The 17,967-nt window shown below is 32.2% G+C and overlaps 1 protein-coding gene across 1 annotated transcript; it reads right to left on the bottom strand.

The window, feature by feature from the left end:
- Positions 1 to 788: 788 nt before the first annotated feature.
- Positions 789 to 16,638, bottom strand: LOC139481070 (zinc finger CCHC domain-containing protein 17-like). The gene is made up of 8 exons (XM_071264143.1): positions 16,504 to 16,638; positions 13,732 to 13,789; positions 13,102 to 13,202; positions 12,067 to 12,146; positions 11,480 to 11,580; positions 10,711 to 10,832; positions 2,943 to 3,026; positions 789 to 2,031 (listed from the first exon to the last, which is right to left on the bottom strand). The coding sequence occupies exons 1-8, from the start codon at positions 16,585 to 16,587 to the stop codon at positions 1,948 to 1,950; spliced, it is 714 nt and encodes a 237-aa protein (XP_071120244.1). The 5' UTR covers positions 16,588 to 16,638; the 3' UTR covers positions 789 to 1,947.
- Positions 16,639 to 17,967: the final 1,329 nt, after the last annotated feature.

Here is a 17,967-nt window from a genome sequence, read left to right as displayed (position 1 = left end):
TTCATATGATTGTCTTCATATCAAATTGTTTTCACTGAAAGTGTCTTGCAAGAAGCAAGTTCTCTTCACTCTCTGATGTCGCCCCTGCATATTTTTCGTAATCCATGTTTCTATTTTACTTTTGGTTTTCAGAGTTGATGGTCTATTGTTTGTACTTCTGTGTCCCGGGTTTGTCTTTTGTTCATGTATTGTCCTACTTAATGACTAGTCTGAGTGTTGATTTTCATTTGTAAACGTGTAATGTTGCATGTCCACCGATGTCCAGGCATTATGCGAGAATATATTTTAAGAATATACGATGCTACTGGACACAGAAAAAAAAGTGGTCGTTTCTGCATGGAGAATTGAACTTGATATCAAAGAATACGAAACTGCCTTACTTGTATATAAAACCATACCCAATTTTTCTTAGAATGGATTGTAAAATTAGGTATTTTCTGTAGGTGAGATATGCACAGAAGTGATAGATATGTTTTATAAATATAGAAAATTTAATATCTTAATCAACAAAAAAAAATAAAAAAATAACTGTTTCATATACCCAAGAGCCTGTGGATAAAACTAGATAGCTGAAATGGTTTAAATTAAAGTAAGACCACCAATTTCCCGGTATCAAATCATTTGTTGAAAAAAACATCAATGTATTGCCATATTACCTTTTACATTCAAGGGTTAAATTTGCATTAAGTCGTGTTCAGACCCTTTAACAGAAAATGAAGGAATGTGAAGTACACGTGCACGAGAGCTAATCGCACACAATGTCAATGTATAGAAAAAAATACAAATGATCAATGGTCAAAGTTTTTATTCCTGTTCTTCATCTTGATAGTTGCTGGAGGGTCTTCAATAATGAAAGAATCATAAATACCGTAAAACAAGGTCAATATGGTCCCTGGTGCCGACTTGAGCAGTACTAGTATTTAACGTATATTACAGTATTACTGCACTAATGACTGTCACTATATTTAAATCTAGTCATAAAAAATCTCAAGTCAGCACAATACAAGACAAGAACAGACAGACAGATCCGGTATTAATTATTATGAGAATTACGATTTTTGCTTTATCCTACATATCGGTCTTTTAATGTTTTGAATTTCCCTAAAACTTTAAAGTCTTAAATAACAATGAATCTATGTTTTTGCTTTGAGACCAGAATATTGTCGAAAAATAGCTAAAAATGATTTGCGTTTCTATGTAAGAAAGAGTCCGGGAAACGCTCAGAATGCACGATTTTGCGTTATTTTTCTCACAATCTCCGGCGCAGAGATCACATATCCGTTCCGTTCAATACTTTGTAACACTACACTCATATTAAGTGCAGTATTGCAAAGCATGTATGGAACGGATATGAACTCTGCGCCGGAGATTGTTTTTCTCAGAGCTTCTGGTGGCCTTAAGCGGCCCGCAGACACCTCGCCAAAAATTTTTCGCCTCGCTGCGCTCGGCGAATATATTTTGCCTCAGTATTAAAAGGGGCTAGTTACGGCCCTGCATGACTCTACTTTGATATATTTTTGGTAGTTTTTCTCTTTAAATAAATAAAACCATACAAAATTTTTCACAGACACCTATGAAAACTAATCTTGGAATGGCAAAACAATGATTTTATGAATCATTCCATGAACCTTTCCTATTGTACACTGACATAGTATTACCAAATACATTCTACATATAAACTTGTACAAAATCATGTTCTAACAAATACTTAGATAATTCAATGCATTTTGTTTTTTTTGTAACTCAACTTAATGTAGATTGTTTCATCTATGGACACAATAATAATAAAATGTCAAAATGCCCTATAGAGGGAACATACCCTATTGAACCACACTGTCTGAACAAAGATTACAGCAGGTTCTCGACATACTAAGCTGACATTACTATAAATCATTACTTCACATAAAAATCAGTACATATAATAGTTTTAGAAAATGTGTAAAATGTTCATCCATCGCTACTTGAACTGCTGTCATTATGCCGACTCTTCTTTTCATGTTTATGATGGTGGTGTTTGTGTTTCTTATGTTTCTGCAAATAAAAAATATGAAATATTTAAATTAAATTGTGTTAAGAAATCAAGGTAGGCAGGTTTACTGTAATTCTCCAAGAAGTTTATGTGGGGTTATATCTCATAACTTTCATCTGTATGACAATTGCCACTTTAATTTAATAAGGAAGCAATTATCAATCAATTATCAATGAGAGTTGTAACTATTTTCAAAAGTGTGTTTAGATTCATATTTATTGTAAATTAGAGCCAAATGTTCCTATAATTTAGTAGTAGAGCTACAGGCCAAGTATACTGTTGTATTGTAATTTAGCTTTTTTTTATATGAAACTTTCAGCAAGGGTTTTGCAGTGATCCCAAGTTCAGAGGCTTTTAAATGATACAAAAATTATCCAAATATCTTTTTACTTTTTGAAAAAAATTTACTATTATACATAGAAACTATTTTGTTTAAAATATGTTCATCTTTAATGTTCTCTTTACCAGGGCCGAAATAAGGGGTAATCTGATGTTCTGTGGTTGTCGTCTGTTTATGTTGTTCATAAGTGTTTTTGGTTTCTCATTTTTTTTTATATATAATAGAATGTTGGTTTTCCTGTTTGAATGGTTTTACAATAGTAATTTTTGGGGCCCTTTATATCTTGCTGTGCGGTGTTGAAGACCGTGTCTTGACCTATAATGGTTAACTTTTATAAATTGTGACTTGGATAGAGTTGTCTCATTGGCACTCATACCACATCTTCCAATATCTATTATCTACCTTCAGACAATAACTAGATCAGCTACTGGAACTTTAAGATTATCAGATAGATCAGCTACTGGAACTTTAAGGTTATCAGAACACCAGAATGTGATGCAGCTACTGGAACTTTAAGGTTATCTGAACCCCAGAATGATGCAGGTTTTTTACCCTCCAGACATTATAACCTACCTTTTTATGAGATTTATCTTTTTCATCTTCTGATAATGAATCACTATGACGATGTTTCTTAGATTTCTTAGTTTTCTTTTCTTTCTGTGAAATAAAAAGAAATGATGAGATGAAAATAACCCTCCATAAATGTTATACCTTGAAATCACTTTTCTGGATTTAACTTCATCCGCAGTGCTTCGAGCCAAAAAATTTTAATGTAAATTGCAAGGATCTGTATGATCTAAAACATAGAAGACTAATATGACTATAAAGGACCTAAAAAAAATTACTAAAATCATTCAGAAGTAAACTTTACTTGGAGTTGAATCTTAGAGGCCTACTTCAATTCGTCCAACTCAGTTTGACTCGAGTTAAGAGATCAGAGCTAATGAAGATGTGCAGAACCTTTCCGAAACGAAGTAAAAACTCTTCCATCGAGTCCACTGTCATAAGGGAAGTGAAAAAAATTATGTCTACTGAGCATTGAAATTAAAAAAAAATGCATTATGTTTAATAAAGAAAAGATCTGGTCCTGTATGTGATGAAAAAAACAGTTTGTTAGAGAAAAAAGATAAGATTCATTTTGAGAAAAAAAAATCTGTTTTATTTATAAATTTAACATTACTGACATTTTGATACACACATGGACAATATTTGTTGATTCCAAAATACAGGCAAAAGTAAATTCCTGTTGTCAGCCCCTTTCTTCGGCTGTATATGGTCAAAAACCAGTTATTTTGTATCACTTTTCTTTTTTGCAAATACTTGACTCTATCTTGAAACTCGACTAAACCTGCCCCAACCCAGGGTTGATGTCGAGTTAACTCGGTTAGGTTCAAAAGGTCAAACTCAGGGGGTTTTGGTTGTCAGTCAAGTAAACTCGACAGACTCTACTAACCCAAGTTGAACGATTTGAAGTAGGCCAGAGATATTTATATCAGTAAATTTGGTGGATATCCTTTGCCAACTCTCTATGTTTTTTTTTACATTACTTTCAAGATGTAACTTTCAATCAAAGATATACCATTATTCTTTAGGCCAGGGTTTTTTAATTTGTTGGTTTACGGATTTTCTCCATGAAAAAGTCGGGTCGGTCGGCCGAAAAAAAAAGGAAAAAAGGAAAAAAAATATCTTTCAAGACAGAAAATATGCAAAATAAATATGTATTTCGCCTTTCTAACAATATGTTTGTTATGCTATTTTGTCATCATTTCTTAGATTTTAGTTCGATGAAATTTTATTGCTCAGCAGTCATAAACATCGCATGACATTCTAAGAATTTCCCGTAAAAAAAGGGGGGGGTGCACGGACAAAGATGAAATGAAATCGTCATTTCACAAACAAGAAACAGATTCGCGTAGCTCTTAATCAATTCCAGAAAACTTGGTGAATTATGATCTTCAAGCACGAAAACTGATAAAGGAAACAAATGTAAAAACGTGGTACGAAAATAAGTTTCAACATACGTGTAAAAAACGTAATAGACTCATCCACTGTAAAAACGAGAATATCGGGTTAATCTGTTGTCATGCATTCGCGTTTTTTATCCAATGGACGATATTTTTTTATTATCTATGAAACAAGAAAAATTCCAAATGATTATTTGATATTCAATACTTTAACTTGATGTCTTCCACCTGTCCACATTTGGACAAGACTTTTTTATCAGATGATGCATCTTACGGACTGATGACAAATATGGGAAACGAACTTATTGTGTAATTGGTTTTAAACACATGTTTCGTTTCGCAAAATTATTTGCGCAAACAACATTTCAAGGTCAGTTATAATCGATTTGTCTATTTTTAGAAAACGTAAACAGGAAGTTTTATTTTTTCACTACAGAAAGTGTGATATTTGCATTCATTCCATATAAAAAAGAATATTTTAATTATTTTTCAGGGATAATGCATTTGTTAGGGTCGGCGGGAATAAAAAAGCATGAAAAGTCATCAATTTTACTTTTATTCTGAAAATCAGCAAAATCGGGTCGGCGAATCTGTAAACCAACAAATGAAAAAATCCTGGCCTTAAGAATACATCCTTTGCATATTCTTATAAATTCAAAATTTTAGGAACAATTTAGTTGGAAAATAAGATTCCAGTACAAAGGTGTATAACTCATTAACTAGAGGCTCTCAAGAGCCTGTGTTGCTCACCTTGGTCTATGTGCATATTAAACAATAGACGCAGATAAATTCATGACATAATTGTGTTTTGGTGATGGTGATGTGTTTGTAGATCTTACTTTACTGAACATTCTTGTTGCTACAATTATCTCTATCTATAATGAACTTGGCCCAGTAATTACAGTGGAAAATATTTTCTAAAAATTTACAAAAATTTATGAAAAATGCTAAAAATTAACTATAAGGGGCAATAACTCCTTAAGGGGTCAATTGACTATTTTGGTCATGTTAAAACTTATTTGTAGATCTTGTTTTGCTGAACATTATTGCTGTTTACAGTTTATCTCTGTCTATAATAATATTCAAGATAATAAAAAAAAAAACGGCAAAATGTCCTTAAAATTACCAATTCAGGGCAGTAACCTAACAACGGGTTGTCCGATCCATGTGAAAATATCAGGGCAGATAGATCTTGACCTGATAGACAATTTAACCCTGTCAGATTTTCTCTAAATGCTTCGGTTTTTGAGTTATAAGCCAAAAACTGCATTTTACCCCTATGTTCTATTTTTAGTTGTGACAGCCATTTTGGTTGGATAGCCGGGTCACTGGACACATTTTTTTAAAATTAGATACCCCAAAGATGATTGTGGCCTTGTTTGGATTAATTTTGTCCAGTAGTTTTAGAGGAGAAGATTTTTGTAAAAGATTACTAAAATTTACGAAAAATGGTTAAAAATTGACTATAAATGGCAACAACTCCTAAAGGGGTCAACTGACCATTTCAGTCGTGCTGACTTATTTGTAAATCTTACTTTGCTGAACATTATTGCTGTTTACAGTTTATCTCTATCTATAATAATATTCAAGATAATAATCAAAAACAGCAAAAATTCCCTAAAATTACCAATTCAGGGGCAGCAACCCAACAACGGGTTGTCGGATTCATCTGAAAATTTGAGGGCAGATAGAACTTGAACTGATAAATAATTAAACCACTGTCAGATTTGCTCTAAATGCTTTGGTTTTTGAGTTATAAGCCAAAAACTGCATTTTACCCCCATGTTCTATTTTTAGCCATGGCGGTCATCTAGGTTTGTTGGCCGAGTTACCGGACACATTTTTTTAACTAGATATCCCTATGATGATTATGGCTAAGTTTGGTTAAATTTGGCCCAGTAGTTTCAGAGGAGAAGATTTTTCTAAAAGATTACTAACATTTACGAAAAATGGTTAAAAATTGACTATAAAGGGCAATAACTCCTAAAGGGGTCAACTGACCATTTCGGTCGAGCTGACTTATTTGTAAATCTTACTTTGCTGAACATTATTGCTGTTTACAGTTTATCTCTATCTATAATAATATTCAAGATAATAACCAAAAACAGCAAAAATTCCCTAAAATTACCAATTTGACAGAGGCAGCAACCTAACAACAGGTTGTCAGATTCATCTGAAAATTCCAGGGCAGATAGATCGTGACCTGATCAACAATTTTACTTCCTGTCAGATTTGCTCTTAATGCTTTGGTTTTTGAGTTATAAGCCAAAAACTGCATTTTACCCCCATGTTCTATTTTTAGCCATGGCGGTCATCTTGGTTTGTTGGCCTAGTTACCGGACACATTTTTTTAACTAGATATCCCTATGATGATTATGGCTAAGTTTGGTTAAATTTGGCCCAGTAGTTTCAGAGGAGAAGATTTTTCTAAAAGATTACTAACATTTACGAAAAATGGTTAAAAATTGACTATAAAGGGCAATAACTCCTAAAGTGGTCAACTGACCATTTTGGTCATTTAGACTTATTTGTAGATCTTACTTTGCGGAACATTATTGTTGTTAACAGTTTATCTCTATCTATAATAATATTCAAGGTTATAACCAAAAACAGCAAAATTTCCTTAAAATTACCATTTCAGGGGCAGCAACCCAACAACGAATGTCAGATTCATCTGAAAACTTCAGGGCAGATAGATCTTGACCTGATAAAAACATTTTACCGCATGTCAGATTTGCTCTAAATGCTTTGGTTTTTGAGTTATAAGCCAAAAACTGCATTTTACCCCTATGTTCTATTGTTAGCCATGGCCGCCATCTTGGTTTGTTGGCCGAGTCACCGGACACATTTTTTTAAATAGATACCCCAATGATGATTATGGCCAAGTTTGGTTAAATTTGGCCCAATAGTTTCATAGGAGAAGATTTTTCTAAAAGATTACTAAGATTTACGAAAAATGGTTAAAAATTGACTATAAAGGGCCATAACTCCTGAAGTGGTCAACTGACCATTTTGGTCATGTTGACTTATTTGTAGATCTTACTTTTCTGAACATTATTGCTGTTTGCAATTTATCTCTATCTATAATAATATTCAAGATAATAACCAAAAACAGCAAAATTTCCTTAAAATTACCATTTCAGGGGCAGCAACCCAACAACGGAATGTCCGATTCATCTGAAAATTTCAGGGCAGATAGATCTTGACCTGATGAACAATATTACCCCCGTATCAGATTTGCTCTTAATGCTTTGGTTTTTGAGTTTTAAGCCAAAAACTGCATTTTACCCCTATGTTCTATTTTTAGCCATGGCGGCCATCTTGGTTGGTTGGCCGGGTCACCGGACACATTTTTTAAACTAGATACCCCAATGATGATTGTGGCCAAGTTTGGTTAAATTTGGCCCAGTAGTTTCAGAGGAGAAGATTTTTGTAAAAGTTAACGCAGGACGATGACGACGGACGACGACGACGGACGACGGACGCCAAGTGATGAGAAAAGCTCACTTGGCCTTTCGGCCAGGTGAGCTAAAAACATATTGAAGTTAAAAGACAGGAAACAAATAATTTTGTTACATCTATCAGGGGTGTGGAAATATTTGTTGTGAGCACTTGTCCCTGGGCAAGTAAAACTAAAAATTTAACTTGTCCGGAAATTTTTTTACTTGCCCAGGGCTCACACTACTTCAGAATTATAGGGAGAAGTGACTTCTCTTTTTGAAACTGATAGGGAGAAGTGGTGAGATTTGAAAGAGAAGTGCTCATTCGTGCGGTGCGCTACAATGTTTGGATTTTACAATAATATAAAGGGCCATATGTAAATAATGTTCTTTTTATATTGTTCAATTCATATCTGAGTAAAAAAAATACAATTAAAGTAACATTTGAAATTAAATGTTGTTTAAGTTTTACTAAGGTTCTTGTGAGAAACTTATTCCAACTAAATATCTAGCACTAAAAAAAAAAATTATTTTAAAAAATGTAAAGAAATTATTATATATCATTATTAAAATTTAATTAAAAATTATCTTGTGTATGAAATTCAGTGTTTCTCATAAAAAAATATAAAAGTTATTAAGCTGGGCCATAATATATTGAAATTAGTATAATAGTCTCAGAGTTAAGCAACTTTAATCAATAGTTTGAAACAATCTATAAAAAATATAGGGAATTATATACACCAATCAATTAGATGTAACCAAAAGTCTCTTAATGTGTGTGGAATGCGTAATTTTTCACTTTGGGATCAATATTCTTCTGTCAGCTGTTCCGTCCGTGCGTCCGTAGTAATTATTGTAAAAGTACGGATTTCGGTCATAGCTGGTCCGGTTCAGATCCGTAGTTTAGAAATCGGTCAATGGCGACTCCAATGGCGGACGAATGCTAGAAAATTTACAAAAATAAACGATGTTGACAAGTTATCTGAAAAGGAACATGACGTTTTTAATGCAATAAATGGATTAAACATTTACTGGAGGCTACTTTTATCACGTTTAAATGAAGTAACAAACTTATTTTTGACTCCGAAATTTAGGTTGATGTACGTTTTCGAGTAACAAGCACTGGAACTTGCGAAAATGCTTGAAGTGATAAAAAGTTGAATTTTTATCAAATAACCTGCTACACACTGCGAAGACAATGCTTCAACCTCTTTTCTAAAGATAATGAATCGTTTATGTCTGAATTTCTTTAATTATCAATAAAAAATTGATGTTTCATCAACTTGGTAAAAATTTCATGATTTACAGTTCGTACATCATTGTTTTTATTAATTTCCAGCTGAATATTTTATCAAACAAAACGTTTGATTTTTATTAATAATCCATCAAAAGACTAGTATCAGTGATCCGAATTATTTTGTCATTGAACAATTTTAATGATCCTAAACAAGCCATACACTTTTAAATAGTTCCCTGTTTCCATAAATTTCAAGAATATATACCATAGAAATATCTGAATAAGTTTATTCAACTTAAATGCCCTGAATATTAATATTTTTTAAGTAGGGCGAACATACTCTATGGGCGAACGAACTCAGGGCGAACGTACCCAGGGCGAACATGTTATTAGGGCGAACAGTCCCGATACCTGACGGAAGCGACTGAAAGCGAGTATCGTCAAGAACAGGGCGACTTGATTTCGCTTTTGGGGGTCGGGGAAAGCGAAGTGAAGGTCGGGAAGGCGACTTCTTCGCCCAAGTCGCCTGGTAGCGTGAGCCCTGCAGTTGCCCTGATGATCCCAATAAATATTGAAGTATTTCTTGTTAGCTAATATATGATTCTTACTTAGCACTATTGTGCATCACAAACAAATGAAATCCATTTGTTTATATGTGTCCAAAATTTAGAAAAGTAGGAAATGGGTTAACATCAATGGGACAGAAACCTAACAGCAAACCAACCAATGAAATGACATGTAAAGGACAATTTTGCAGCAGTTTTGGAATAACAATTGTAGCCAGTACATTTGTAGGTACATAACAATTATAATTAATTTGAGGACAGTGATTGAAGAAATGTAAACTAAATAATAGATTAACTATTGATTTTGTGGTGTTTCTCTCAACTGACACACTTGTTTTTTCTTGATTATTTATTTATTGTCTTGATGTGAAATTAAAGCCTCCCTTCTATTTGTCAGTTTGACAACAAATAATGTTGACCTTTCATCTATAAATAAGACAAAAACTTAATTTATCAATCTGAATCTCAATACAAAATTTAAAGAAATGACACTTCCAGTAAATGATGGTTGAAACTTGATCGACGATCCCGGGTCAATGGACAAAGCCAATGCAATGTTACGCGACTCTGGTTCGCATACTTATTTTTATTTATTTTGGTAATTGATCTATTTCCAGTATCATGTAATATTTATCGTCATGAACATTGATGTTTTCACCTGCTGAACATTGGTTTATTTTACATGAATTAAACATTTTTATACGTTTTGAAATTAATTTTATGTTTTTGTTGGATTTGAACTTTGTCTCGTATATTTTTTTACTTGTCCACTGGCAACCAAGACAAAAATAATTACTTGTCCGGTTGTTCAAATGTACGAGTCGGGCGAGTCGGGCATAGCATTTCCACACCCCTGTCTATTTCAACTTTTCTCTTGATCTAGCTAGGCAAATATTAATCAAATATAATAAACAAATAATCTTAATGGATATTTAAAAATTATCTTGATGGAACCTCATATAAGTCATATGATAATGGTACAGATATGCAGTTACATATTTTCTTATAAGGTTCCACTCTGTAGTTATAATACGAACTATAAATGCCAAAAAAAAATCAATCATCAATTTAGTTAGTTTTTCAAATTTAAAACCCTTGACCCCATTATAAAATGTAAGTAAAATAAATATTGACCTTTTTTCTTTTCCTGCTAGATGAAGTATCTGTTTCTTTACTAGGTGAAATAATTTCATCTTCTGGTATTAGTTCATATGCCTTGCCTCCTTTTGCATGGAAACAGTCTTGAGCCAAATGTCCTACAAAAAAATCATAATATGTAGGCACAGTAAATTTCCTTTTTTGTTTTTCTTTGTAATTTGGATACTACTTTTGGCTAAATATCAATGATATAAAAAAAACATTAATACCAATACATTTTAAATCCAAGTTAAGGGTCATTCACTGTGACATTAAGATGAAGAACAGCAATGTAACAGCAATTAAACACTGTTAGTTTGCTTTGATATTTTCCTGTGTATGTAGCAATTTTGTGTCATGAAATTTTCAGGTATTTTTTTAACCAACTAATATCAACAAATACTTCCACAACCTTTTTTTTTAAAACAGATTTTTGAAGCTATTTATATGAAAAAGAGTTAAATCGAATTGAATGACAGAGCACCAATACTACAGCTTACAATGGGTTTTGTTCAACAATGTAGGCTATATGCATATGGTGACCAATGATTATTTTTTCGTCCTTTGGTCACTGGTAAATAGTTGTCTAGGTACCATTTATACCACATCTAATTATTTTCACACAGCGAGATATTTTATACTTTGTTATTGATTAGATAAGAGAAAAACAACCTTACAAATATGTAAATAAACTTGCACTCTAAGAATTGGACAAAGTTCCAACTTCTCAAATTTTGTGAGCATTTATTTTAATAAAAAATATTACCATGGCCACCACACTTCTTGCATGTTGTATCAAAGACAGCACCCAGTTCTATTTTTGCTCTCTCACTCCGAAATCCTTTCCTATTTTTTCTTTCATCCAAACTGAAAATATGCATAGAGAAAATTGAGCAAACCATATAAATATGAATATAATAAGCAGAGGTGACAAGAGTACATGAAAGGCCTTTTTGCACGATAATGTTTTTTGCAAGAATAAATTGCAATACATTTTTGTATTAAGAAGTCTAATCAGAAGTTAGTAATGGCTTTGTAGAAAACATTTTTTGTTCATAAATAAGGCCGTTAGTTTTCCTGTGGTTCCAGTTACAATGAAAAATGACAAAACAACTTTAGGGTAGGCTATTATTTGGACTAAAAAGTAGGGTAGGAAGGGTGACTGGAACCACACATGTATTTTTATTTGGCCTTATGAAAATATGCCAACCTTTTGTCCTGATAACTGTGAAAAGTCAAGTTCATGCATGTGGACCAGATAGATGTCTGATGGCCAAGGGCTACTTTAATTTCTTGGTTTTAAACAGCCCACACACCCAATTTCAAATCAATTAAAAGAAAAATAACTCCTACCTTAGCTGAACATTTTCTGCATCTTCATCTTTACCAGTGGTTTGGTTGATAACCTTCATAGATAATCCAATCTTATCTCCCTGAATATATAACTCATAACTAAAATATATACAATTATATGATACATCAGTAACTTACAGTCCAATCTTATCTCCCTGAATATATAATTCATTACTAAAATATATATAATTATATAATACATCAGTAACAATAAAAACAAGAATGTGTCCCCAATACACCGATGCCCTACCCGCACTATCATTTTCTATGTTCAGTGGACCATGAAATGTGGGTCAGAACTCTAATTTGACATTAAAATTAGAAAGATCATATCATAAGGAACATATATACTAAGTTTCAGGTTGATTGGACTTCAACTTCATCAAAAACTACCTCGACCAAAAACTTTAACCTGAAACTGGACAGACGAACAAACGAACGGACAGATGAACGAACCAACAGACGCACTGACCAGAAAACATAATGCCCCTCTACTATCGTAGGTGGGGCATAAAAATTATTAAGAGTGTGTCAGCATGTTCTACCATGAATTAAAAATTTCACAAAATTCTTTTAGAAAAATGTTGTTTTCAGTTTTTGAAATTATGTTACTCACATTTGAAGATTGTATTATTTATTCTAAGATTAGGAACCTTTTGTCAGTTAAGTTTTTATTTTTTTTAAATTTGACATTGTCTAGTGATTTAGAGATCAACAGGATGTTTTATAATAAGTAAGTCTGAATTGAAATTAGCAGTAATCAAACATTTTTATAGACGAAAATAGGTCAAATTCTTTCATAGCACATTCCTTTTTTAAACTTCCCCCTGTTTACAGACCCGACTCAGGCTTCCCTCATCCTGGGACCTTGTTTCTTGACCCTCTTTTCCATGTTCCTTTACCCATGCCCAATCCCTCTGTTTTGTACACACGAGCTTGCCTTTTTGTTCTTTTCTTAAGGCCATGCTGTTGTCTTCATTAACTTAGGGTTTTGATGGGTGCCCATACAACTTCTTAATCATTTAACTTATATACCTCTACTGACACAACTTTACAATACACCATCTCTCCAACAGCTAACATTTCTGAAGGGTCCTCCACCCTAGCTTTAGACATCTGGGACTTATGGACCAGACCTTATATCAAAATAGAGATGAAATATTACATTTGACGTATTCTATATCAATAACCAATACAAACTAAAGGAGAAGACTTGCAGGGTATATGTTACTATCCTGAACCTTTTAAAATTGATATAAATACTTTGTCTCCATATTTTGAAAAACTTTTTCCTTCATCAGATCTGGAATACTGAGTTTATTATGATTTATAGCATGTAAGAAGAGTATATAGTCTTCTATTGTATGTTAATGTACATGTACATGCATTTGTCTGTTTGTAATTGAAGTATGAAAGAAGAGTATATGCTAACGGTTCCAAAGCACCCGAGATAACCGTCTGTTTTTGGTGGGTTTTGTGTTGCTCAGTCTATGTTTTTTTGTATTGTGCCTTGTATACTCTAGTTTGTCTTTCGATCAATTATTTGTTTTGTCATAGTGTTGTCAGGTTTTTTTTTCAATCTATCATATGGGTTTTGATGTCAATTTGGTATCTTTCCCCAATTTTTTTAAATACAAACACACATTAATTCCAGGTGTAACAAACCTTGCTTTCTGTAGCCTGGAATTTTAATAAAAGCTCCATAGGGTTGTAATGCTGCTACCTATTGAAAGAAACTAATATTAAGCTTCTCAATGATCAAAATTAGTCAAATTGGTATTTATTCAACCATTTTTTGGAGAAAGTGATTGGTTCAAGTTTTTTTTTATTTTATATATTTTTTTCAAAGGGTGAAAGTAAATATTTTGTCAAAGTTTTATGAAAATTAAACGACCCAAATTAAGGTGTTGGGTACCACCTTAATATAATAATATACTGAAGTTTTACTTACATGTTTAGTTTAAACATATTTTATTTGCAAAATGGATTAGACACAAGTAAATCAGACTTATAAAGTCTTCTCCATAATACAATATAAAATTACAATAATAGAATAATATAATGGACATGCATATAAAGAAAACAGTTTATAGAATATAATAATAGCTATCATGTGTTATATAAACATAATTGTCTAAAACTGTTATGTATGTGACAATATGATGGCTTAAAATATATATATATATACAACTCGTCTAAACATCAACCCAACAATGTTAGATCTGTAAATTTGCTTTCGCAAATTTTTGGTTCTTCCCTCGCCGGGATTATACATGCAAAATTTTCTTATTTTCAAGGCAGCTAAATTCCAATGCAACATAGACATTGAGCTGCAAAATTTTCTTATTTTCAAGGCAGCTAAGTGCAACATAGACATTGAGCTGCAAAAGTTTCTTATCATCTGCATCCGATTTCACCTGGATAGATGCACGCTTGATAAAGCTAGTTGGTCTAGCGAAATATTGCGTTTATTTTCATCATTTTGTAAATATTTTAAACATTCTTATATTTACATACCAAATAGTGTGTTAAAATTACATTGTTAGGCAATCTATATATACATTTTATATATATTTATATTTATATTCTTAATATGTTTCATAAAATTCATTGAATGAAATAACACAGGGAAATATCTATCAAGTAAATTATACAAATAAGTTTTAGAATGATGGTTTTAATTCAAGGTTAAAACTACATGTAAATGATATAAGCACATGTGCACATTTAGGCCATATGCTGACATGTTATAATAACAATTAATTAAAAAACTGGACATATGCATATTCTATAACTATAAATTGTCCAGATTGGTAAAAACATGTCAATTAAATTCAGCTTGATAGATATTCATCTGTGTATCTTTAGAATAAAAACTATTATTGTCAAGTAATAGAAATTTTGATAATCAGTTATATTCAAATGAAATTGTATATAAACTATTGCTTGCACTTTATAGGAAAGGCTGTCCGATATGGACACTGGTCCAGACCAGCTTTAACAAAATGCTATTCCAAATAACCATGTGTTGTGTTAATGTACTGCATGTCAATCGTGTGCAGTATGCTGAATGTATCTGACTGTCATGCATGGCACAAACACAAGGTAATAGTTACAGACACTTCAACACCTGTCCACTACTAATTGAGACAAGTTTGTTTCCTTTTAAAATATATTGTACCCCGATATAAGAAGACTCATACAATATTTTGTTTTGATAATTCATATAATACTGTACATGTACAGTAGTTGTCGTTTGTTTATGTAATTTATACATGTTTCTCGGTTTTTTAAAAAGATTAGACTGTTGCATGTGTTGGTTTTCCCGTTTGAATGGTTTTACACTAGTAATTTTGGGGCCCTTTATAGATTGTTGTTTGGTGTGAGCCAAGGCTCCGTGTTGAAGGCCCTACATTGACCTATAATGGTTTACTTTTATAAATTGTTATTTGGATGGAGAGTTGTCTTATTTGCACTCATACCACATCTTCCTATATCTATATATGAAGGCCGTACAGTGACCTACATGTACATGTGTATAGTTGTTAATTTCTGTGTCATTTTGGTCTCTTGTGGAGAGTTGTCTCATTGGCAGTCAAACCACATCTTCTTTTTAATATGGAGTTATATTGGACATAGAAAATGGTAGCTCCCTAACTAGAAGTCTTTCTGATGAAAATATTTGCTTTGACTGTAGAGAGGTGATGGAATGACTAAGACATGATTAGCTAAAAGTAGAAGTCTTTGAAACTAATGTTCTTGTTCATAGCATACATCTGTTCAAGGGAATATTAAATGATAATAACAATTAATTTTGATTTTGATAAAACTTCTTTTTATAATTGAGCCTAGTTGGTAGTTATTAATGCAGTGCAGTTTTTTTTCTTCAGCGGGGCAAGTTACATGTAGCACACTCTTAAATTTTGATATTTTATCCTTTTTTGTTTATAAGTGGGGCAAGTTGGTAGGACTAAATTCATTGTGTCTTTACTATTTTTCGTAATAATTAATGCGAGTTGGTAAACCAGAGTGCGACAAGTAGATAGAAAGAATTAACAATCATAGTAATCACTGCCATATATATTTAAAGGGGGGTTGGATGGGTCCTGATCCTGAAATCCTGTGCTTAAAATCATGAAATCCTGAGGTCCCGAATTTAAAAAAAAATAAATTCAGAAATCCAGAAATTCAAAAGAAATCCCAGAACCGAAAGGGTCAATCCCAAAATCCCCAGCTTAAAAACACACAATCCCGACAAAGTTCCAGCCCCCCCCCCCCCCCCCCACTATATAGATGTCAATGCTTATGCATAGAACATTTGTTATCTTATGTGTGTAATGACTAATGTGTGGAATTAAGTTATATCAGCTGTACTGAATGGAAATAAAGTTGTGCATGAATAAATCAGCCAGTGAAGGCAAAGAAGTTAATAGTAACCTCCCCATTAAACACTGAATAAAGGGCTGGTACATCAATGGGTCCACTAGAACTCCTTCTTTCTTTATATTTCGGTGAACTCATTTTTTGTTTATAGGATCATTTTGGACTGGGAAGAGAAACACATTTGTTAACGTCGCGCTTATTCTTATAAATATATGCCTCCTTTGAGGAGAACTACGGAAGACTGGATGCGCTATCGTAATATCTTTCCAAATAAGGCCGTCATACCGTTAGCAAGAATTAACAGAACTGTCATTATCAATCATTTCTCATTGTGTACCCAGTAAAAACACTTCAAAAAATTACAGCGTTTTGCGTTTTGTAGAACATCATAAATACTTTCCTGTACAGTATAGTATAGAAAGTCCCTGGGTACAGTGAAGGACATTTCTATATATTAAATAAGAGGTTTAAATTTATAAAAACAAAAACAGGTAAAAATATATACATTTAAACATTGTATATTTGTTATATTATTAATTTTTACGATTTTTCTTTGTTTTCACCTGGGAACAGTCAAGGATTTGTATAGTAAGACTTACTATATATGTTCCTGTTTTCACATAATCATTATTTTTTTTTAAACAAGATAATCAAATTATCAAAATTATTTAAAACACAGTGTCTTAGATAAACAAATAATAATGAAATATTTGGTCTGGTAATCAAGTAATCACTATAAAAACGGCCAAATAATCACATAATAAAACAACCATGAGGAGGCTAATTTGGTTTTTTTAATTACTTATTTGTATGATGAGAATAATCCGGATAATTTTAAACATTTTTGACATTTTTTTTTTTACAATTTGCATTTGTTAAATAGATATATATTTGTATATATAGTGTCTCAATAGCCTATCTAGGCAGTGTATTTGTCTTATTTTATTATTGTGCAATGTATATTATATAATCTGTATAAAAATCTGTACACAAGTATGTGAAATTATTATTATTATCATTATTTTAAATCATAAGTTTTATCTCAAGAAAAAGAAAGAAAATTCAGAGACGACAGCTATTTTCAAGACCTCCCAGAAAAGGAAAAGACGGAAAATCGAGTCACAGATTTTTTTTTTTTTTTTAGTTCATAGCCACAAAATAGTAACATTCTTCGATAAAAGCAGAGACATATAATACAATTGTATTATATGTCTCTGATAAAAGTAAGATAGTCTTGAGTGTGTTTCCCTTATATGACTGCTGTTGATTTGTAAAAATAAATCACATCTTATTTCGTATTTGTGAATACAGTTGTTATTAGTTATTATTCACAATATTAAAGGGGAATTAGCTACGAGATATACAAAAAATCTAATATATGATTTTTTTTTTGTTCAATCATTAATGAAAGTGAAAAGGAATCGTTAATGAAAGTAAAATAGTGAAAAACATATTTTGAAATGATACCGTTTTTGACTAATGTATTAGTTTTTGGCCATGAATTAGAATTACTACATG

The sequence above is a fragment of the Mytilus edulis genome, chromosome 7, assembly GCF_963676685.1.
Source record: "Mytilus edulis chromosome 7, xbMytEdul2.2, whole genome shotgun sequence".
Lineage (NCBI taxonomy): Eukaryota > Metazoa > Mollusca > Bivalvia > Mytilida > Mytilidae > Mytilus > Mytilus edulis.
The sequence above is the reverse complement of the archived record's forward strand: the minus strand, read 5'-3'. Positions and strand labels throughout refer to the sequence as shown.